General features: G+C 42.9%; 1 protein-coding gene across 2 annotated transcripts; it reads right to left on the bottom strand.

The window, feature by feature from the left end:
- Positions 1 to 6,297: 6,297 nt before the first annotated feature.
- LOC132390076 (zinc finger protein 850-like) lies at positions 6,298 to 21,263 on the bottom strand. Of its 2 annotated transcripts, none has more exons than XM_059962670.1 (3): positions 20,701 to 21,263; positions 19,056 to 19,405; positions 6,298 to 9,661 (listed from the first exon to the last, which is right to left on the bottom strand). In XM_059962670.1, exon 3 carries the CDS (start codon positions 9,255 to 9,257, stop codon positions 7,110 to 7,112), a length of 2,148 nt encoding a protein of 715 aa, XP_059818653.1. In that variant the 5' UTR covers positions 9,258 to 9,661; positions 19,056 to 19,405; positions 20,701 to 21,263; the 3' UTR covers positions 6,298 to 7,109. The 2 variants fall into 2 exon arrangements, 1 of the variants encoding a protein (XP_059818653.1); XR_009510773.1 differs by lacking the exon at positions 6,298 to 9,661 and adding an exon at positions 16,420 to 17,840.
- Between the last annotated feature and the right edge of the window lie 3,484 nt (positions 21,264 to 24,747).

The raw sequence follows: 24,747 nt of genomic DNA, 5'->3' as shown, positions 1-24,747 counted from the left end.
AGTGTAATGTAGTTATAGTCACCTTTGCAAGTATTTACACTTGAAATGTGATATTAAGGAAGGAACAAATACTGTATCAATCTTGTATTGTTTTATCAACAGTTTTCACCATATGTTAATGTGAAGAGTGAACAGTAAATGGTTAATCTTACTGCGATCTGGTTCTTATTAACTGTGGTTTATCCGGACGTTAAATTCGGCGTTTCGTTACACCCGAAGGAGAACGTGACAACACATATATACACATAACACTGTTAACTTTCCTTTATTTCGTTAAGTTACTATATTATCAGTCGATACTACTAAAGATAATGGTTTTAACATCAAAACCAGACTCCACTGTGAACTCTATTGCTGCTGGTTTGTTTCTAAAACGCTACAGTTTGTAACACAATTTTATAAAACTAGTTAGCCCACATCTGGAGTGTTTCATACAGTTCTGGTCGCCCCCATTCTCGGGAGGATGTCGGGGCTTTGGAGAGGGCGCAGAAGAGGTTTACCAGGACACTGCCTGGATTAGAGGGCATGAGCTATAACGAGAGGCTGGACAAACTTGTGTTGTTTTCTCCAGAGCGGCGCAGGCTGGGGTGAGACTGGATGGACGTTTACAAGATTACGAGAGGAATAGATCGAGTGGACAGACGATATATTTTTCCTGGGGGTTGAAATGTCTAATCCAGTTAAGGTGAGTGGAGATGTGAGCGGCGTTTGCGTCTTTCCACAGAGTAGTGGGTAAACGGACATCTATCTGGGGGTGAGAGACCAAAGCGGCCATGTGATCCCGTTTCCTGTTCACGTTTCTCTGCAGATCTGCAGCATCTGCGGGTCACTGCTCTACCTATACGTGTAGCTTCATCTTTCACCCGTTCAGACAAGGCAGTGAGATCTGGATCTGTCACGTCCTCTCGTTGTGGTGGACAATATGGTTTTTTTTCGGCAATATTTTCTGCATGTTTCATTCCACTGTTTTCACCTGCTGAAGTGCTGCCGATGTTTCTGGGTGTCTGACCCACTTATGTGAGAATTTAGCATTTATAATTATCTGAGCTTCTCATAAATGTGTACAGTTCAGTTAAGCTTCACTCCACTACTTCCAAAGCAACAACCCAGTCAGTCAAACAGTCGGCACAGTTAAAATAGTTTATTACATCTTTTTTTCATTTTGTACTATTTATATAATTTAACAATGTGATATTAATATTCTTATATTAAATCACAATTGTTAAAATCTATGGTTAAAAATTAGGTTCTACTTCTGAACGTATTTCATGACATATGCCGGTGCTATTAAACCTGATTCTGATGTTAATATGGGAGACCCACCACCAGTCACCTGATCCCACTTACCGCAGATCGTAATGAGAGATTAAAGCCTTTTCTATTTACTTGCGTTCCTCAGAAAGAGAACTGTTCAGTTTCCTTCTGTGGTTCCAGAGCAGAAGCTCAGTCTGTCTAATATTTGCACACAATTAAAATGGGGAATTTGTTTATTATCATCATGTACTGAACGACAGTTCAAATCTTCCCTGACGTACCATCCACACAGATCGATACATTACAACGGTACATCGAGCTGATATACGATAAAACAATAACTGTAACAAAGCATTATTGCTGCAGAGAAAGTGCAGTGCAGATAGACATATGGTGCAGGGTCACGTCGAGTTACATTGTGAGGTCGAGTCCATTTTATCATTCATTTGGCTTATAACTGCAGACAGGAAGCCATCCTTCAGCCTGGTGTTACGCACTTTAAGGCTTTTGTATCTCTTCCCCGATGGGGGAGCGGGTTTGCAGCGAGAATGTCCAGGTTATGAGGTTCTTTGAGTGCATGGCCTGCTTTTCCAAGGGAGGGGAAGTGTAGGGAGAGTCCATGGAGGGGAGGCTTGTTTCCCTGATGTTCTCTGCTCTCCAAAGTTCTCTGCAGTTCCTTGCAGTCATGGGCAGAGAAGTAGCCAGACGAAGGCGTGAAGTATCGACATGGAGCTCAGAGACCTCGGCCTTCACCCTGCCTTGTGTAGCTGGATCCTGGACTTCCTGTCAGATCGCCGGCAGGTGGTAAGAGTGGGCTCCATCTCCTCTGTCTCTCTGACCCTCAGCACACATACCCCACAGGGTTGTCTCTTTGGCCCTCTCCTTTACTCTCTGTGCACCTATAACACTGTGTTGCCACCCACAGCTCCAACCTGCTAATGAAATTGGCTGACAACACTACATTGATTGGCCTAACCTCAAATAATAACTTTCAATCGATCAAATGCCTCCCGACAAGGTTCGGTCCAAACAAACTTTTCACGCTTCTTCAGGAGATTGGTCAGAGGAAGAGCGATAGCAGCAAAGTTCTTACAGAACTTACGATACTATCCATCCATTCCCAGAAACCTTCTAAGAGCCTTCTTAGCAGTCAGAATAGGAACTTGAGAAATTGCCTGGACTTTTGCCCCAACAGGAGCCAACTTGCTTTGACCAACAACATAGCCAAGACAGGTCACAGTGGCATGGCCAAATTCACTCTTAGCCAAGTTAACTGTAAGGTTGTCCTGGGAAAGCCTGTCAAACGGCTTCTCTACTGCAGAGATATGCTCTTCCCAAGTGCCACTCCCTGTGGCTAAGTCATCAATATAGGCATCTGTATATTCTAACCCTCGAATTAGAGAATCAATCATTCCCTGGAATGATCCTGGACCATTTTTCCTTCCAAAAGAGAAAACATTGTATTCACACAACCCAGAAGGTGTCACAAATGCAGAAATTTCTCTACCTCTGTCCGTCAATGAAACACACCAATACCCTTTCAATAGATCAATCTTTGTAAGAAATTTAGCTTTTCCAACCTTATTGATGCAATCATCCTCCCTAGGGATAGGAGAGGATTCTGTTTTTGTTAATGAATTTACCTTCCCATAATCAGTGCAATATCTAACACCACCATCAGGTTAAGGCACAATAATGCAGGGTGAGCTCCAATCTGATGCTGAAGGACTCATAGTACCATTTTCAGCATATATTCAATTCCTTGCTCAGCCAATTTACATTTTTCAACGTTCATACAATATGGGTGTTGTTTAATCGGTTTGGCTTGACCAATATCTACATCATGTACTGCGACCGTGGTTTGCTTGAGAACATCGGGAAATAAATCTTTAAACATCCGGATTACTTCCTTCAGCTGTTGTTGTTGCTTTGGCTGCAGATGAGCCGACTTGTTAACAATGTTTTCTGGAACATCCGAGTTGATTAGCCTAACTGCGACCATGTTTGGCTTGTGAAAATTCTCAGACGAGTCAATTGTTTCATTCTCAGGGTTACCAGATTCATATGTTTTGACAACAACACTCACAGATGGAGCCTGCTTGTCAAAATAGGCTTTATCATATTTATGTGTACCACCTGTGTTAGTTTACGTTGGTCAGGTGTTTTAATAGCATTATTCAGATCATTAATTTGAGAGACTATTTCATGCGGTCTATTGAACTTAGCCTGAAGTGGATTCATCAATATTGGAGATAAGGCAAGCACCTTATCCCCCACCTGGTATTTTCTTTCCAAAGCCAACTTATCAAACCAACACTTCATTGTGTTTTGAGAAATCTTTAAGTTTTGTCTCACTGGACTACAGACTTGTAGTTTATTCTTGAACTTCTACACAAAGTCTAACAAGTTAAGATGTACATCCCCATCAATCCACTGTTCCTTTAACAAGGACAAAGGTCCCCTCACTATAAATTTTAAAAAGGGTTCACCGAATGCAGGTATAGGGCAGAGTGATTCGGTTTACCCACAACTTGACAAGTGTGACAGATTATGCAAAAGGTCACAACATCTTTCCTCAAATTAGGCCAGTAGAATTATTTCATAACTGTTTACAGTTTTATTCACTCCAAAATGTCGACCTGATGGCAGACTGCAGGCCAAAGTTAAAATTTCAGCCATATAACTTTAGGAACTACAACTTGGTGAACAATTGCCCATTCCTCACTCGCTGGAATAGCAGGTGGCCTCCACTTCCTCATTGACGCTCCATCCTTGAGATAATACCCTACTGGCACTTTCTTAATCTCATCATCTGAGAAAGTTGTTTCTTTTAAAGCTTCAATCTCAGGGTCTCGGTTCTGTTCTGCTATAAACTCCTTCCGACACAGGGATAAATCTTTCTCATCAGACTTACGACCTGAATCCTGTTGAAACAATGAAGGCAGAAATTCCCTGACATCATAACCTGAATCCCGATGTTGGCTATCATGGATATCAGAATCATGCTGCACAGAACCGTCTGCATCGGCAGACTTCTTAGCCATACTTTGAGTTCCTGCACAGGAAGGATAAATGTTAAATTCCATCTGTGGGTCGTCAGTGGTTGTCTTAGTTGTCAATAGCGCTGCAGGAACAACTTTAGGTCATTCCCTAACAGCAAACCAACATCTTCCAATGGTAAAATGGAGTATAATCCGATTTTAACAGGTCCCGAAACCAACCCTGACAGTAAAGTTACCTTGTACAACGGCACAATGCCTTTAATAAGATTTACCTCACCAGTGTTAAATCTCATCACCAAACTTTAGAATGCTGTCTAATATAAGTGACTGAGAATCGCCAGTAACTCGAAGAATTTTCACTGGTTCTTGGGTTCACCCTTACTTTACTAATACAAACCCATTTGACATAAAATGATCAAAAGCCTTCTTAATTCGGTCAGAACTCTCAGTCCATAACTGAGCCTCAACAGAATGTTCAGAACCCTGTGGGTTGATAGGTGCTTCAACAGACTGATCACAGGTATTCGGGACTGACACCTTTTCCTTTTTCTTCTTCAGGACAGAACAATTAGCCATCATATGACCAGCTTTCTTACAATAGTAACAAGCAAGACCAGAATATTTCTCTTTCAACTGCTTCCCTTCATCCTTACACTTGTCACTAGTCCCAGCTATAATTTCGCGTTTACCCTGGTGATCCCTGCTACTCTTTTGGAAGCTCTTATTCTGGGTAAACTTAAACTTATGAGTTAAAGCAAACTCATCTGCTAATCTAGCAGACTCCTGCAAAGTGGCAGCATCCTTTTCATCTAAATATGTTTTTGTGTCATCAGGGACACACTTTTTGAATTCTTCAATTAAAACTAACTCTTTCAAGCTATTAAAATCATCATATATTTATCATCATCATATATATCATCATATATGTGCACCAGCAATCAAAACACACAGACTTCTCATAAGCAAATTACATATGTCCGGTTCACAGATTTCCACAAATTTCTAAACTTTTGCCTGTATGATTCTGGGACCAACTCATAAGCTTTGAGCACAGCCTGTTTCACTATGTCATAATCAGCTGCTTCATCAACTGTCAAAGCAGAATAGGCTTGCTAAACCTCCCCCTTTGTAAGAGAACCAACCCTCTTTTGGCCACTTTAAATTCTAAGCAACCTTCTCAAAATGCTGTAAGTATTTATCAACCTCTGTCTCATCAAATGGAGGTACCAATTTAATTTCCTAACTGGCCTCAAACTCATCACCAGAGTCTAACGCTAGACCCCTTTGCTGCAACCACTGTATCTTTTCCAGCTCGAATAGCCTCTGTCCTTCTGCTTCCTCCCTCTGTTTTTCTGCCTCCTCTCTGATTTTCTGCCTCGATAGCCTCAAACTGCCTCTGCCTTTCCGCAGCCTCCATCTTTAATTTTTCTCACTCATACTGGAGCTCAAGCTCACTAGATTTACTTTCAGGAAACACCTCCAACTCCTCCACTTTAAACACACTCTCAGAAACATAATGTTCAGCTGTTATCCTCTGCAACTGTGCCCTCCTCATTGTCAATTTCAACATAACAAGTTTTAACCTTCTAACAAGACTCAACAACTCAATCCTTCTGGCATCCTCTAATGCCTCAGAGGTTGCTGCTTCCAAACAATAATCAGCATCCGCTGCTGATTTTCCACACACAAATAAATCAAAAGGGACTTCCCCAATGAAATCGATAATTAATGACGACGCCCCCATAGATGTTCATATCCCGGATGCAGGCCCCAATTTTGTTATGAATCGTAAAGCTTTAAAAAAGAATCAGCACCAATAGACTACACCTGGAACAACACACACAAAATACTGGTGGAACACAGCAGGCCAGGCAGCATCTATAAGAAGAAGCATAGTCGACGTTTCAGGCCGAGACCCTTCATCAGGACTGCCTGAGACTGCCGGACAAAGGGCCTCGGCCTGAAACGTTGACAGTGCTTCTCCTTATAGATGCTCCCTGGCCTGCTGTGCTCCACCAGCATTTTGTGTGTGTTTGAATTCCAAGCATCTGCAGATTTCCTCGTGAAGACTACACCAGGAGTCTGTTTTTGATCTTAAAACTATCTTTATTAGAATCGACTTATAATGTAGTAACTTAAGCAAGATAAACAAAAGTTAACAGTGTTATGTGTATATATGTGTGTAAATATAAATCCAAAACTATTGAGCTTGGGGAGAACAAGGCTTGGAGTCTTGAGATGGTAAAGTATGAAAGTTCAGTTCAACCACAGAATAGGTGATGAGAGAGATATATGTAATCCAGGGTAAATGTCGAGAGAAGGCAATTATGTCGAATTCCACAGGTTCCATGGTGGTAAAACAAGAGAACAGTCACTGTAGATATTATCTGTCATCCTTCCAAATCCACATAATAATTATCACCCAAAGTGACTTGTCACAAGACGTATCGTCTTCAAGTGAATTACCACACCACACCCAGGCAAGGGTTAACACATCGGTGGTCTTCACATGATACCCCAAATCAGATCCACTCCTATGGATCAAACGAGGTGACAACCACACATTCGATGTATGATGAATTGATAATTAACCCACACTTGCGGGCACCTATTTCCCTTGTATCGATCTTTCCATTTTTCCTCCTTCATCTCCGTCTGACTCTGAGTGTCTGTGTCCTCAGTTAAAACTAAACAAGCTGTGAGTGATGTAAACAAGCTGCAAGTCAGACTGATTAAACTTCCTAATCTCTCTCTCTTAAAATGACAGTCCACAGCAAACAAAACCTAGGGATTCATATCAACTGACTGGTGTGCCAGTAGTTGGAATGACTGAGTGAATCCTATCCCACATTCTCAGCAGGTAAATGGCTCCTCTCCAGTGTGAACTCGCTGATGTCTCTGTAGTGTGGAAGAGTGAGTGAATCTCTTCCCACATTCTGAGCAGGTGAATGGCCTCTCTCCAGTGTGAGCTCGCTGATGTTCCAGCAATCTGGATGAGTTATTGAATCTCTTCCCACAGACTAAGCAGATGAACGGCTTCTCCCCAGTGTGAACTCGCTGATGTTCCAGTAATCTGGATGACTCAGTGAATCTCTTCCCACAGACTAAGCAGATGAACGGCTTCTCCCCAGTGTGAACTGACTGGTGTCTCTGCAGGGAGCGTGAGTGACTGAACCTCTTCCCACATTCTGAGCAGGGGAATGGCTTCTCTCCAGTGTGAACTCGCTGATGACTCTGCAGGTCGGATGAGCGAGTGAATCTCTTCCCACATTCTGAGCAGAGGAACGGCTTCTCCCCAGTGCGAGCTCGCTGGTGTCTCTGTAGGGCGGATGAATGAGTGAATCTCTTCCCACATTCTGAGTAGATGAACGGCTTCTCCCCAGTGTGAGCTCGCTGGTGTTTCAGAAGGTTGGATGACAGAGTGAACCGTTTCCCACATTCTGTGCAATTGAACGGCTTTTCACCAGTGTGAACACTCTCATGTCTCTGTAGGTAGGATGACTCAGTGAATCCCTTCCCACATTCTGAGCAGATGAACGGCTTCTCCCCAGTGTGAGCTCGCTGGTGTCTCTGTAGGGCGGATGAATGAGTGAATCTCTTCCCACATTCTGAGCAGATGAACGGCTTCTCCCCAGTGTGAGCTCGCTGGTGACTCTGTAGGGCGGATGAATGAGTGAATCTCTTCCCACATTCTGAGCAGGTGAACGGCCTCTCTCCAGTGTGAACTCGCTGATGACTCCGTAGGTTGGATGACTGAGTGAATCCCTTCCCACATTCTGAACAGGTGAACGGCTTCACCCCAGTGTGAATTCGCTGATGACTCTGTAGGTGGGATGACACAGTGAATCTCTTCCCACAGACTGAGCAGGTGAATGGCTTCTCCCCTGTGTGAACTCGCTGGTGACTCCGTAGGTCGGATGACTGGGTGAATCCCTTCCCACAGTCTGAGCAGTTGAACGGCTTCTCCCCCGTGTGAACTCGCTGATGTCTCTGTAGGCGGGATATCAGAGTGAATCCTTTCCCACAGTCTGAGCAGGTGAATGGCCTCTCCCCAGTGTGAACTGGCAGATGACTCTGTAGGTGGGATGACTGAGTGAATCTCTTCCCGCATTCTGAACAGGTGAACGGTTTCTGCCCAGTGTGAAGTCGCTGATGTCTCTGTAGGGTGGATAACTCACTGAATCCTTTCCCACATTCTGAGCAGGTGAATGGCTTCTCCCCAGTGTGAACTCGCTGATGTCTCAGTAGGCTGGATAACTCACTGAATCCTTTCCCACATTCTGAGCATGTGAATGGCTTCTCCCCAGTGTGAACTCGCTGATGTCTCAGTTGGCTGGATAAATCACTGAATCCTTTCCCACATTCTGAGCAGGTGAATGGCTTCTCCCCAGTGTGAACTCGCTGATGTACCAGTAGGTTGGATAACTCACTGAATCCTTTCCCACATTCTGAGCAGGTGAATGGCTTCTCCCCAGTATGAACTCGCTGATGTCTCCTTAGGTTGGATGACCGACTGAATCCCTTCGCACAGACTGAGCAGGTGAATGGCTTCTCCCCAGAGTGAACTCGCTGATGTACCAGTAGGTTGGATAACTCACTGAATCCTTTCCCACATTCTGAGCAGGTGAATGGCTTCTCCCCAGTGTGAACTCGCTGATGTACCAGTAGGTTGGATGACCGAGTGAATCCCTTCGCACAGACTGAGCAGGTGAACGGCTTCTCCCCAGTGTGAGCTCGCTGATGTCTGTGTAGGGCGGATGAATGAGTGAATCTCTTCCCACAGACTGAGCAGGTGAAGCGCCTCTCTCCAGTGTGAACTCGCTGGGGACTCCGTAGGTTGGATGACTGAGTGAATCTCTTCTCACATTCTGAACAGGTGAACGGCCTCTCCCCAGTGTGAACTCGCTGGGGACTCCGTAGGTTGGATGACTGAGTGAATCCCTTCCCACAGACTGAACAGGTGAATGGCTTCTCCCCAGTGTGAACTCGCTGGTGAGCCATAAGGTCAAATGACTGAGTGAATCCTTTCCCAGAAATTCAGCAGATCACCAGCCTCTACCAGGTGTGGTGTGAACTGACTGGTGTGTCCACAGGTCCAACTGAATCCTTTCTCACACACAGAACAGATGAATGGCCTTGCCCAGTGTGAACTTGCTGATGTACCTTTAATTGTGATAACTGAGTGAATCTACTCCCACTGTCTGAGCAGGTGAACAGCCTTTCTCCTGTGTAAGATGACTGGCTTGCTATTTGGTCAAATGATCAATTGAATCCCTCTCCACAGTCTGAGCATGAAGGATGGTCGATTGAATCCCTCGCTCCACTTCTTAAATATCCAGACAGAGACAGCAAAACTGGCGTTTTCTGTTTGAGATCCCCACGACAAATTCCTTCTCGTTTTTAACCTGTGAAAAGATTTACAAAATCCATCAATGGGTTTAGGACAACATTTCAGATGAGATAACTTGAGTTGCCATGGTTTGACTTGGTATCACACGGTTACAGTGAGGTTCAACCCAAGTTGGACAGAGAAATCATCTTCTGACTGGGCACAGTGCTGGTATCTGGAAGACCATCAAACTCTCTGATGCTCTTCCTGTCTCTATAAGAATGGGGCATTTCTGCCATCTCCAATCTGTGACCTGGCTCAGTTTGACTCTCTCCATTGGTATTATTCCCCGTTCCTGCTGAGCTGCATGGGTGCCTGGCCCCACAGTAACTGAACCAGTCTCACGCAAATTGTCTTTGTGGATGTGCATCTGGGATTTTCTTTTATGTATTATTAACTTAAAGTGCTACAGCTTTAACACCATGTAAAAAAATTCCTGCTGAGATGACTGGTTGGTCCGCACAGCTGTTAAAAGGGGTTAGAGTGAATTTTTGTAATATTTCAGGTTCTTGTAGAAAAGTACAACACAGAAACAGGTCCTTTGGGCCATCTAGTCTTGTGCTGAACTATTTAAATTGCCCCTCCCACACCCCTACAATCCAGGTACCTACACGAACCTCCTAAATGTTGAAATCGAGCTCGCATGCACCACTTGTGCTGGCTGCTCATTCCACACCCAGATGACCATCTGTGTGAAGAAGTTTCCCCTCATGTTCCCCTTAACATTTCACCTTTCACCCTTAACCCCTGGCCACTGGTTGAAGTCCCACCCAATCTCAGTGGAGAAAGCCAGCTTGCATTTACACTATCTGTGCCCCTCTACCACAATCAAATCTCCCCTCAATCTTCTACATTCCAGAGAATAAAGTCCTGACCTGTTCAATCTTTCCTTATAACCCAAGTCCTCCAAACTTGACAACAGCCTTGTGAATTTTCTCTGAAATCTTTGAATCTCTTTTAAATCTTTCCTGTAGGTAGGTGACCAAAACATCACACAATACTCCAAATTAGGCCTCTTTTACAAGTCAACATAATATCCATCTATTGTCAGTATTTGGTTCACGAAAGCCAATGGGCTAAAATCTTTCTTTCCGTCACTATCGAACTGTGATACCACTTTCAGTGAATTAAGGACTTGTATTCCCAGGTCCCTTTCTTCTACAACACTCCTCCGTGCCCGACCAGTCACTATGAAAGACCTCCCTTGGTAGGTCAGACCAAAGTGCAACAGCTCACACTGGTCTGAATTAAATTCCATTTTCCATTTCTCAAACCATTTTCCCAGGGGGTCCAGATTGCACTGCAAGCCATGATAGTCTTCCTCGCTGTCCACAACACCACCAGTCTTGGTAGTCATAAATCTGCTAATCCAGTTAACCACACTATCATCCAGATTACTGATATAGATGACAATCCACAACAGATCCAGCAGTGATCCCTGTGGCAACCACTAGTCACAGGCTTCCAGTCAGAGAGGCAACCATCTGCTGCCACACTCTGGCTTCTCCCAAAGACAGTGTCTCATCCGATTTACTGTCTCATCTTTAATGCTGAGTGACTGAAACTTCTTGACCAACCTCCCATATGAGACTTTGTCAAGTGCCTTGCTAACGTCCATGTAGACAACATCCACTGCCTTGTCTTCAACCACTTTCCTGATAACTTCCTCAAGAGACTCTGTAAGACTGGTTAGACATGGCCTACCATGCACAAAGCCATGCTGTCTATCCTTAATCAGTCCACATCTATCCAAATACTTATATTTCCGGTTCTTGCACATACGTTCCAGTAACTTCCCCACTATTCACTACTAGTCACCACTCCGTGGGTTTGGAGATTTCCCTTGAATTTCATAGAATGATAGAAATCTATAGCACCTTACAGACCCTTTGGCCCACAGTGCTGTGCCGACTATGTAACTTACTCTAGAAACTGACTGGGGTTTCCCTAGCGCATAGTCCTCTATTTTTCTGAGCTCTAAGAGAGTGTTAAAAGTCCCTGTTGTATCCGCCTCGACAACCGCTGCTGGCAGTACATTCGACACATCCAACACTCTCTGTGTAAAAAACCTACCCCTGATATCCCCTCCGCATATATTTCCAAGCACCTTAAAACTGTGCCCCATCCTGTTAGCCATCTTAATGCTGGGAAAAAATCCTCTGGCTATCCACACACTCAATGCCCCTCATCATCTTATACACCTAAAAAAGGCTCCAAACATAAACAAGGAAATTTTACATTGCTCTGAGGATTTGTTAGAAGTAAACAAAATTATGAGGGTATAGATAGGGTAAATGCAAGCAGCTTTTTCCACTGAGGTTGTGTGGGATGACAACCAGAGGTCATGGGTAAGTGGGGAAGGTGAAAATTTAATGGGAACATTTGGAAAAGTTCTTTGCTGAAATGGTCGTGAGAGTGTAGAATGAGATGTCAGCACTAGTGGTGAATATGAGCTCGATTTCACCATTAAGAGAAGTTTGACAGGTACCTGGATGGTAGGGGTACGGAGGGTGATGATCCCTGTGCAATGGCATTGACTAGATGGGCCAAATAGCCTGTTTCTGTACTGAACTTCTCCATGTTTCTGTGACAGAGAAGCTGGCCAAACTTGTTTGGAAGGGAAAAGGTAGGAGTGACAACGGAGCAGCAATGGCTGGAGTTTCTGGGAGCAATTCGAGAGCTGAGTAATCGATACATCCCAAAGACGTGGAAGCATTGGAATGGCAGCAGGGCACAACCGTGGGTTAAATGAGAAACCAAAACCAACATAAAATCAGAGGAGAGGGCAAACAAAAGAGCAAAGGACCATTAGGAAGCTTTTAGAATCCAACAGAAGACAACTAAAGGAAAGGCAGATGAGTTCGGGAGTGGAATTATGAAATGACTGTCATTAATGAATTTTGGTTGCAACAACAGTCCGCGGCATTTAGAGGAACGAGATATCCAGGGCCTCAATATCTCTTGAAAACCAAGATTCCCTGCACTAGTTACCATTCAACTTTTATTTTGTCAGACACATACAAACTCTACACCCTTAAAATTTCACTTCTGAAGAACTCCCACTTACCAAGTTCTCCTTTGCTAAAAAACATCCTGTCCCAATCCACACTTGTCAAATCCTTGTAAGTATCATAAAAATTGGATTTCTCCAATTTAGAATCTCAAGAGAGGTCCAGGCCTCTGCTTTTCTGTATTTACTTGGAATCTCATGATCAGTAGATACAAAGTGTTCCCATACACTAATTTCTGTCACTCGCCCTAGATCACTTCCCAATAGCTTACTGCACACTTCTACATCGGGAATTTTACATACTGATTAAGGTAGATTTAATAAGCTCTACCCCATCTAGTCCTTTTACAGCCTAGGATTCCAGTCAATAAACGGAAAGTTAAAATCACTCACTTTAACAACCTTTGTTTCTTGGCATAGTCCGCAATCTCTCTACAGATTTGTTCCTTGAAATCCCTCAGACTGTTGGGCGCAAGCAAGTCCAAGTAATGGCTACAATATCGTAATCTCATGTCCTGAGGTCTGAATGACATCTGTTTGGTGTCAAAAACAGAACCTTGCCCTCAATGTCACTGAAACAAAGGAGCTGGCTGCAGACTACAGGAGAAATGGAGACAGGCTGACCCAGGATCTGGGGTTGAGAGGGTGAACAGCTTTAAGTTCCCTGGCACACACAACACCGAGGATCTCACCGGGTCTGTACATACTGGCTGTGTGGTGAAAAAGGCACAACAGCACCACTTTCACCGCAGGCGGTTCAGGAAGTGTGGAACGGGGCCCCAAATACTAACAACTTTCTACAGGGGCACAATTGAGAGCATCCTGACGGGCGGCATCACTGCCTGGTATGGGTGCTGTACTTCACTCAGTTGCAGGACTCTGCAGAGAGTGGTGCGGACAGCCCAGCGCATATGTAGATGTGAACTTCTCACTATTCAGGACATTGACAAAAACAGGTGTGTAAATAGGGCCACTGTGTAAAAAGGATCTTTGGGGACCAGAGTCACCCCAACCACAAACTGTTCCAGCTGCTACCATCTGGGAAACGGTACCACAGCCTGAAAGCCAGGACCAACAGGCCCAGGGACAGCTTCTTCCACCAGGCCCTCTGATTGATTAATTCATGCTGATACAATTGTACTTTTATTTATCCTGACTGTCCTGTTGTACATACTATTTATTATAAACTAAAATTAACATTGCACACTTAGACAGTGACATAACATAAAGATTTCACAACTCGTGTATGAAGAATGTAAGTAATAAAGTTAATTCGATTCAATTCAACCTCTCCACTATCTGTTCTGTCATTCTGGCTCCAATCCTCCCTGCAACTTTAGTTTAACCACCCACCCCACAGGGGAGCACCAGCAAGCCTTGCCACTAGGATATTCGTCCCTTTCTAGTTCTGTTCCACTAACTAACAAATCCCCTATCACCCCTTTGACTTTCCTCTGCCAGGTAATTCCCCCCAACAGTTTCTAAAGTGTCCACCTGTTGTTGTGTGGGATAGCAACAAGAGTACTCGGCGATGGCTATTTAACCTCACTCCCCTTCCTGACTCTCACCCAGTTTCCTGTGTCCTGCACCTTGGGTGTAACTCACCTCTCTGCACGTCATACCTATCACACCCTCTGACGCTTGGATGATGCGGAATTCATCCAGTTCCAGCTCTAACTCCTTAAAGTGCAGCTGGATATACACCTTCTACGTGAGGGCGTCAGGGACACTGGAGGTCTCCCCGCCTTCCCACCAATATCCCCTCTAATTTGTAATGACCAGTGTGTGCAAAACCTTGTACTGTACAATTTTTACCCAGTGACAACAACATGTGCAAACTGAATTTTATATAGAGAGGTATTCATTTCAACAGCGAGCAAATCACTGTCAGTAAGAACTTTAATCTCCTCTGGTTGAGTCTTGATTGAGTTCATCTGCACTCTCACACAACCTAAGTAACAGGTTAATGAAGGATTTACTCGCCGCTGCTTTTGCAAACCACCTATTTGTGATTTTCTTGCTAAATGATGCTTTCAATTTCAGATTTCCAAATATCACTCCTCTTCTTCCCACTTGAAAATCCTCCAGCAACTCTTGCATCACCACAATACACGAAGTATTGTACATAAGTATTTCCCCTGAAGTCTCACCCAGGTGACTGACAGTGGTGAACTCAGTGATGGTAATGCCAAGGAATACTGCCTTTAAGGACAGTAGTCTGTCTCCCTGGAGTCTGGCACATTTCTGATGTGAAGGCTACTTGTTGCCCAGGGCAAAGGTGTTTGATATCATTATGTAGCCAGACAGAATTGGTGGAAGCGTGTTCTCACTGGTAGAAAAATGCAGACCGAGAGGAGGTAGAACAAGCAACACACACAAAATGCTGGAGGAACTCAGCAGGTCAGGCAGTATCTATGGAAAAGAGTACTAATGCTGAATTCCTCCAGCAATTTGTGTGTGTAGCTTGGATTTCCAGCATCTGCAGATTTCCTCTTTGTGATTGGAGGTAGAACAAAGATGATTTTCTCAACTGGTGATGTAAAAGATTTTAGAGCCACAGAATAGAACACTGCAGCACAGTACAGGCCCTTCAGCCCTCCATGTTGTGCCAACCCATATAAACCTTAAAAAAAAGAACTAAACCCACACTACCCCGTAACCCTCCATTTTTCATTCATCCATGTGCCTGTCCAAGAGGATGTTAAATACCCCTAATGTTTTAGCCTCCACCACCATCCCTGGCAAGTCATTCCAGTCACTCACAACCCTCTGTGAAAAAAAAAACTTACCCCTGATGTCTCCCCTAAACTTTCCTCCCTTAATTTTATACATATGCCCTCTGGTGTTTGCTGTTGGTGCCCTGGGAAACGGGTACTGACTATCCACCCTGTCTATGCCTCTCGTAATCTTTTAGCCCTCTATCAAGTTCTAGACCAGGCATGGGCAAACTACGGCCCGCGGGCCATATGCGGCCCGTTAAGCTTTTTAATCCGGCCCGCAGAACTTGATGAAATTATATTAATAAACCTTGTTAACGTCTTTTCCCCACAATTCTGGCGTTTTCCCAATAGATGACGCACTCTATATACATTGACCTTTGTTGAGGTGCAGCGTATTACTCCACATTTGCGCTTTACTCTTTGTTCGGCTCGACCTATTTGTGTGAACAGGCGTTCAGCGTCATGAACATCAACAAAGCCAGCCACAGATCCAAGTTAACTGACCAACCCCTCAGATCCATCCTGAGAATCGCCACAACAAAACTAAATCCAGACTTTGATGCGCTAACTAAAAAGGGAGACCAACAACACTGTTCCCACTGAAATTAAAAATAAGTTTCTTCGTTGTGTTATGTAAAAAATGCATTTGAAAATATTTTTTTCAATAAGCCTTACATGTTACATGTCATTCCTGTTAAGTGATGGACACGAGTAGTACGCAGGTGCACGTACGTTCTCAAAATAAAAAATGCACTCCAGATCAATAACGCGCTCCGCATACTGGCACGCTGGTATTGTTCTGCCTTTGTGCTGGTCGTTGTTGAGTTTTGGCACAGTGGACAATTGAATAAGAAGGAGTAGGACAAGTAGACCTGCATCTCCTACCGGTTTTGAAATAAAGACAGTCAGGAGGAGAGTGATGATGATAATACCTTGAAGGATAACAGAATTTTCAGTGCTTTAAAATAATAACTGTTACTATTTAAAAAAGCTGTATTTTATTCATTTAATTTTCAGTGTTTTAAAAGTCATTTCAATAAATAGCTAAATACCATGGGACTTCAAAGACAGATATTTTGTTGTAATGCATTTGTTCATTTTCAATTGAAATTAAAGCACATGTTTTCTACATATCCCATGATATTTTATTTTCTCTTATGAGGTGTATTACCAAAACACTCCGTCCATCTGCTCCTGGTCTGGCCCCCCTGTCAAATTTTAGAACCCTTTGTGGCCCACAAGTCAAAAAGTTTGCCCACCCTTGTTCTAGACCTTTCATATTATTTCACATTTCATAAAGATTGAAACAGAATAGGCTGAAACACACTGTTCAAAAGTGCTGGTGTTCAATCCACTTGGTGCATTGACTCATTACATTTTTTGGGTTTATGTTTGTCAGAAACACATCCAACAGATTTCCCATCAGAAGTGCAGGAAAATTCTGGACCTGATTTCAAATGAACCACTGAGCACTCTGAAAAAAAGGTGTGGCAGAGGCCGATTTCTCCCCTGTGCTTTTATTTTCAGTGTGAACTATGTAACATTGATGGTGATTAATGATCATTACTTTCAGGCGACAGCCCTCCAAACATGTGACGAACCACAGTAAAACTTAGTGAACCTGCCATGGTTGGGTCTTGGGTGTCGGACCAGCAGATTTTCTGTATTATTAGATGTTCTCATATTAATACATCATACCTCACTTCCAAATCACTGTTTTTAGACATCACATTATAGAATGATATGTTCCACATAACCTGCAAGTTTAAAAGAAGCTCAGAAAATAAGGTCAAAGTAAGTTTCAAAGGCATCTCGGAAACAGAAACGTGCAAGTTTAAAGGGAGCAGAGATACCTGACTGACCTGCATGAGGTGTTGAGCTACCTAAAATGCATTCTTGAACGTATAATGTAGATTTAAAGCAATAATTGGATTTAAATTATTTTATTAAATTAACATTATCTTGGATCTCTTAATCGTAATTCACATTTAATGTAGTATTAACCTTTCTGCATTTGGATAACTACAATTTTTGTTCTTTTCTTTCGAAAAATGCAGTCACATCATAACACTATTCAAACTTCAGACCAAAAGTCTTCTTTCTCCCCCTTCTATTTTTTCCCAGGAAAAAAATACTATAAACTTTTTGCTATTTAAAATTGGTAACATTTATCAATTCATGCTGTTGTTTAAAATTAAATTGCTTAACTCCATGAAGCAAACTTGCAAGTTCACTAGCTAATAAAGAATTGAACAAAGAGGATTGTATATTTTACGCACAAAGCAGCATAATATCAATGCTCCTACATCATAAATTGGGAGACAAATGTACACATCCCAACCTTATTAGGTATTTGTACTCAATTTTTCCCACAGATGGTGAACTGCTAATCTTGGCTGGTTCATCAGGCACAGCATGGAGTAGATCTGAAGGGAGCTGGAGTGGTTTGTGTATTTGCAGCAGTGCTGGGAGGAAAAATCAGCATGAATGATGAATGTCTTTAATGTCCCTTCCTATAAAATGCTCGACAGATGGTTCACACTTATTTGACCTTGAGCTTTTTTTTAAAAACCATATTACAATTTAGTCAGGATTACTTAGAATTTCAACATCTCTCTTCCAGTGAAAATAATAAGTGGGAAGGGGTATAATTTAAAGATCCTATATATTCAGTTTAATCCACCCCGTTCTAATGAAATGTTTATTCAGTTATTTATGCTATTGACAAGGCTCCGAATAAAGCAAATGAGGACCAATAGGTGTGATCCATTCTTACAACCAGTTCAATGGCATAATTTTAAACTCACTTCCCCAAGTTTTCACATTTAGGAGCAGAATCACAAGAAGAGCTGGCAAATGACCAGGGAAAGCTTCACACAGAATCACAGAATAATTATTATAAAATTATTGTTGGCATGAAAGGAGATCATCAACCAGAACTATCCTTTCAACAACAATCCTTTTCTCTTGCCCTGCATCACTGCAAAAGTTCACTCTCATTTCCTTTCCAATTCTATTTGAAAGTACTGTCTTAGTCTTCGACAGTACTGTCCTGTGGATATCCAGTAACTGTGCTCTGGAAGTCCAATCCAAAGTAGAATCTTTGCTAATCTACAATGCTAGCAATGTACCTCACCATACTTTATCCCTATTTTCTAATCACAGGAAAGACTAAGTACTAATTTAAAACAAAGGCTAAGATTTAAACTTTCATCTTATGGTGATGATCATCTAATGTTATACTGCTATATATAAATAAAAGGGGTGATAGATAAGTTTGTGGCCTAAGGTAGAAGGAGACAATTTTAGAAAACCCAGCACATCTATTTTTCAACATAGTCCACTCCTACATTTACACACTTAGTCCAGCGGTCGTGGAGCGTACGGATCTTGCACCTCCAGAAAGTGTCCACAGATGGGTGATTGATAAGTTTTGTTCCCTTTCTCCGAGTTCCTAATCCTTGCATTTAGAAAGCTGGAGCTCAGCTCTGTCTGAGAGATCCATCGGTTCCCATTCCCTCATCAGCCGGGAGCTCCCCGGGGCCCGTGTACGGATCGTGGGGCTGAGAGAGAGGGAAGAGAACAGGACTGTCCCGGGATTGCTGGCCACGGTGTCCGAAATTCAAAGGAATTATCCCGAAGTCTGTGTTTAAGATAAAAACACGGAGAATCACTCTTACCTGCATCCGACATTTTCAAAGCCTTCTGTGTACTGCGCGCATGCCTGAAACTCAGGGACGTCCTCAGCCTGACGCCTGCGCATTTCATCGGCGCTTCAGCGCCGGCGAAATTCTTAATGAATGGCCCTATGGGTAATCACGGTGCCATTAAACATTTGTGCAAGCACCGGTTCAATGTCCATACTTCATTCTTTTCGTGTGTATAGAAAAATGTACACATCCCAATCTTATTAGGTATTTGTACTCAATTTTTCCCACAGATGGTGAACTGCTAATCTTGGCTGTTTCATGAGGCACAGCATGGAGTAGATCTGAAGGGAGCTGGAGTGGTTTGTGTATTTGCAGCAGTGCTGGGAGGAAAAATCAGCATCAATGATGAATGTCTTTAATGTCCCTTCCTATAAAATGCTCGCCAGATGTTTCACGCTTATTTGACCTTGAGCTTTTTTTCTAAAACCATATTACACTTTAGTCATGATTACTTAGAATTTCAACATCTCTTTTCCAGTGAAAATAATAAGTGGGAAGGGGTATAATTTAAAGATCCTATATATTCAGTTTAATCCACCCCGTTCTAATGAAATGTTTATTCAGTTATTTATGCTATTGACAAGGCTCTGAATGAAGCAAATGAGGACCAATAGGTGTGATCCATTCTTACAACCAGTTCAATGGCATAATTTTAAACTCACATCTCCAAGTTTTCACATTTAGGAGCAGAATCACAAGAAGAGGTGGCAAATGACCAGGGAAAGCTTCACACAGAATCACAGAATAATTATTATAAAATTATTGTTGGCATGAATGGAGATCATCAATCAGAACTATCCTCTCAATTCCAATCCTTCTCTTGCCCTGTATCACTGTAAAAATTCCCGCTCATTTCCTTTCCAATGCTATTTGAAAGTACCATCTTAGTCTTTGACAGTACTGTCCTGTGGATATCCAGTAACTGTGCTCTGGAAGTCCAATCCAAAGTAGAATCTTTGCTAATCTACAATGCTAGCACTGCACCTCACCATACTTTATGTCCAGTAATTTAACCAAGATTCCGATTTTCTAATCACAGGAAAGACTAAGTACTGATTTAAAGCAAAGGCTAAGGTTTCAACTTTCATCTTATGGTGATGATCATCTAATGTTATACTGCTTTTCCATATACATATATATATATATATATATATATATATATATATATATATATATAAATAAATAGATAGATAGATAAATAAATAAATAAGGAGTGACAGATAAGTTTGTGGCCTAAGGTAGGAGTCAATTTTAGAAAATCCAGCACATCTATTTTTCAACATAGTCCACTCCTACATTTACACACTTAGTCCAGCGGTCGTGTAACATACGAATCTTGGACCTCCAGAGAGTGTCCACAGACGGGTTTTGTTCCCTTTCTCCGAGTTCCTAATCCTTGCATTTAGATAGCTGGAGCTCAGCTCTGTCTGAGAGATCCATCGGTTCCCATTCCCTCATCAGCCGGGAGCTCCCCGGGGCCCGTGTACGGATCGTGGGGCTGAGAGAGAGGGAAGAGAACAGGACTGTCCCGGGATTGCTGGCCACGGTGTCCAAAATTCAAAGGAATTATCCCGAAGTCTGTGTTTAAGATAAAAACACGGAGAATCACTCTTACCTGCATCCGACATTTTCAAAGCCTTCTGTGTACTGCGCGCATGCCTGAAACTCAGGGACGTCCTCAGCCTGACGCCTGCGCATTTCATCGGCGCTTCAGCGCCGGCGAAATTCTTAATGAATGGCCCTATGGGTAATCACGGTGCCATTAAACATTTGTGCAAGCACCGGTTCAATGTCCATACTTCATTCTTTTCGTGTGTATAGAAAAATGTACACATCCCAATCTTATTAGGTATTTGTACTCAATTTTTCCCACAGATGGTGAACTGCTAATCTTGGCTGTTTCATGAGGCACAGCATGGAGTAGATCTGAAGGGAGCTGGAGTGGTTTGTGTATTTGCAGCAGTGCTGGGAGGAAAAATCAGCATCAATGATGAATGTCTTTAATGTCCCTTCCTATAAAATGCTCGCCAGATGTTTCACGCTTATTTGACCTTGAGCTTTTTTTCTAAAACCATATTACACTTTAGTCATGATTACTTAGAATTTCAACATCTCTTTTCCAGTGAAAATAATAAGTGGGAAGGGGTATAATTTAAAGATCCTATATATTCAGTTTAATCCACCCCATTCTAATGAAATGTTTATTCAGTTATTTATGCTATTGACAAGGCTCTGAATGAAGCAAATGAGGACCAATAGGTGTGATCCATTCTTACAACCAGTTCAATGGCATAATTTTAAACTCACATCTCCAAGTTTTCACATTTAGGAGCAGAATCACAAGAAGAGGTGGCAAATGACCAGGGAAAGCTTCACACAGAATCACAGAATAATTATTATAAAATTATTGTTGGCATGAATGGAGATCATCAATCAGAACTATCCTCTCAATTCCAATCCTTCTCTTGCCCTGTATCACTGTAAAAATTCCCGCTCATTTCCTTTCCAATGCTATTTGAAAGTACCATCTTAGTCTTTGACAGTACTGTCCTGTGGATATCCAGTAACTGTGCTCTGGAAGTCCAATCCAAAGTAGAATCTTTGCTAATCTACAATGCTAGCACTGCACCTCACCATACTTTATGTCCAGTAATTTAACCAAGATTCCGATTTTCTAATCACAGGAAAGACTAAGTACTGATTTAAAGCAAAGGCTAAGGTTTCAACTTTCATCTTATGGTGATGATCATCTAATGTTATACTGCTTTTCCATATACATATATATATATATATATATATATATATATATATAAATAAATAGATAGATAGATAAATAAATAAATAAGGAGTGACAGATAAGTTTGTGGCCTAAGGTAGGAGTCAATTTTAGAAAATCCAGCACATCTATTTTTCAACATAGTCCACTCCTACATTTACACACTTAGTCCAGCGGTCGTGTAACATACGAATCTTGGACCTCCAGAGAGTGTCCACAGACGGGTTTTGTTCCCTTTCTCCGAGTTCCTAATCCTTGCATTTAGATAGCTGGAGCTCAGCTCTGTCTGAGAGATCCATCGGTTCCCATTCCCTCATCAGCCGGGAGCTCCCCGGGGCCCGTGTACGGATCGTGGGGCTGAGAGAGAGGGAAGAGAACAGGACTGTCCCCGGATTGCTGGTCACGGTGTCCGAAATTCAGAGGAATTATCCCGAAGTCGGTGTTTAAGATAAAAACACGGAAAATCACTCTTACCTGCAACCGACATTTTCAAGGCCTCGTGTGCTGCGCGCATGCGTGATACTCGGGGACGTCGTCAGCCTGACGCCTGCGCAGTTCATCAGTGCTTCAGCGCCTGCTAAGATTTATTCGCGCAGGGCCTTTTGGGTAATACCGGTGCCATTAAACAGTTCTTGAAGTACCGGTTCAATGTCCATATCTCATTTTTTTTCGGGTATATAGAAAAAGTCTGCAGCTTTTTTAACGCAGGAAGCGGCTCACATGAACAATATACTCAATATCAACGTGTATTTAATGCCAAAGTAAAATGTGGATATAAAACACAAGAGATTCTGCAGTGGCTGGACATACAGAGACGCGCACACACACAAAATGCTGGAGGAGCTCTGCAGTTCAGGTAGCAACTAAGCAGCGGAGTCCACAGTCTAGGCATGCTGAAGAGGCTCGGTCTAAAAGTTGTTTATTTATCCCTTTCCACAATTGCTGCCTGATCTTTTGATTCCCACTAGTATTTTGCAGAAACTAACCATCTTTTTTTTCGGTCAACCAGTTTCCAAATTTTTCTGATCTTCCCTTTGTAGCCATATCCTGCTGGTCTGATTCCTCCTCCTCCTCGTAAACTCCAGACCCCATCTCTGTCTGGAGCCGCAAAGCCCTGGCTCAGGCTGGCAACTCTTTGGTTTCTGACTCTGCTCCATCGAAGATTCACTCGCTAGTCTGCTGTCAGACTTCAGAGGTGCATTGTGTTACGAGACCGCAGATTCGTTTACTGTGAGTGTCGCTTTGAGTGCCTGAGTGAGGCGGGGCTGTGACGTCAGACAGGCGCTGCAGCAGAGACAGAGAGACAGAGGGGGGAGGAGAGGGAGGGGAGAGAGAGAGATAGAGGGAGAGGAAGAGAGGAAGAGTGAGAGAGACTTCAGCTTGTCACTGCTATGCCCAAAAGATTGGGTTGATCATCGGCACGCAGTGCACAACGGATGTGTGACTGTCACTTCGTATAATCCATATGTGTGGATTTCCCTTACCCGGAATCGGGGTGTTTTGTGGTAACCACCCGAAGACGATATTCTTGTGACTGTCACCTGGTGATATTTCTAAGTGTATTTCGGAACTAATCGACGGATAAGATCTTCGGCGACTGTTATTCCGTTCACCCAGCGTGGAATGTGTGTGGAATTCTTCGTAGTTGCCTTCTCTCTACATCTTCGTGTGGATTTACAAATCTCTCCTCTCACTCACTTGTTCCGTAGATTACTGAACTTTTCCACTTTACCATCTTAAGACTTTAAGCATTGTTTCCCAAGTTTGATAGTTTGGAATACGTACAACACCGTTAATTGCTGTTTATTTCGTTCAATCTTTTAGATTTGGAGTAGATACTAATGAAGAGGGTGGTTTTAACATCGAAACCTGACTCCGTTAGTGATCTATTGCTGCTGGTACGTAAAAATTGCAACAACCCAGCTGTCTGAGGCACAGTCCTTTAAAATAGGTGAAAATGACACAAAACATTGAAAAGAGCGGAGAAGGAGTTTAACCAACTTCGTCCGGAGCCCTGAACAACGTCACAACCACAGTGAGCTCATCGTCTTGTTCAGCCCGGAGAAAATCATGCAGGAAATTCATGCAGGTGTATAAGATGATGAGAGGCATTGGTCGTGTGGATAGCCAGAGGCTTTTTCCCAGGGCAGAAACGGCTAACACGAGGGGGAATAGGTTTAAGCTGCTTGGAAGTAGGTACAGAGGAGATGTCAGAGCTAAGGTTTTAAAACAAAGAGTGGTGTTTGTGTGGAATGCATTGCCAGCGATGGTGGCAGAAGCGAATACAATAGAGTATTTTAAGAGTCTCTTAGATAGGTACACGGAGCTTAGGAAAATAGGTGGCTATGCGGTAGGGTAATTTTAAAGCAGTTTCTAGTGTAAGTTACATGGTCGGCGCAACATTGTGGGCCAAAGCGTCTGTAATGTGTTGTAGATTTCTATGATTCTCTGAAATTCAAGAGAAATCTCCTATCCCACGGAGCGGTGACTAGTTGTAACCTGTCATCTCAGGGAGAGTGAGAGAGGGGAACGGCAGGGGTAGATTTTAATATACTGATATGGAACAGAAACATGGGCAGGGACCAGATGGACAGAGTGGCCACTCTAGTGTACATTGTGAGTGTGTTAGAGACGATAAGAACCTAAGACACGGGATTTGATACAGAGCTGATTTATCTTTCACAGCTCCACAATATTAAACACCAGTCTAGTTTAAGTCTAACATCAGCAGAGCAGACTCCTCCAATGCTCAGTGACCAGGGTTCTGTCCTGGGTACGATGAGCAGGCGCAAGAACTGCAGAATCTGACAGTAACAGTCCCTCATGAACCTGCAGCTGCCTTCAGTCACCGTGATGGTTAAACATTTAACACGGAGCTGATTTGAA

This window comes from Hypanus sabinus, unplaced genomic scaffold (genome assembly GCF_030144855.1).
Source record: "Hypanus sabinus isolate sHypSab1 unplaced genomic scaffold, sHypSab1.hap1 scaffold_757, whole genome shotgun sequence".
Classification (NCBI taxonomy): Eukaryota; Metazoa; Chordata; class Chondrichthyes; order Myliobatiformes; family Dasyatidae; genus Hypanus; species Hypanus sabinus.
This window is presented reverse-complemented; position numbering and strand designations above follow the sequence as displayed.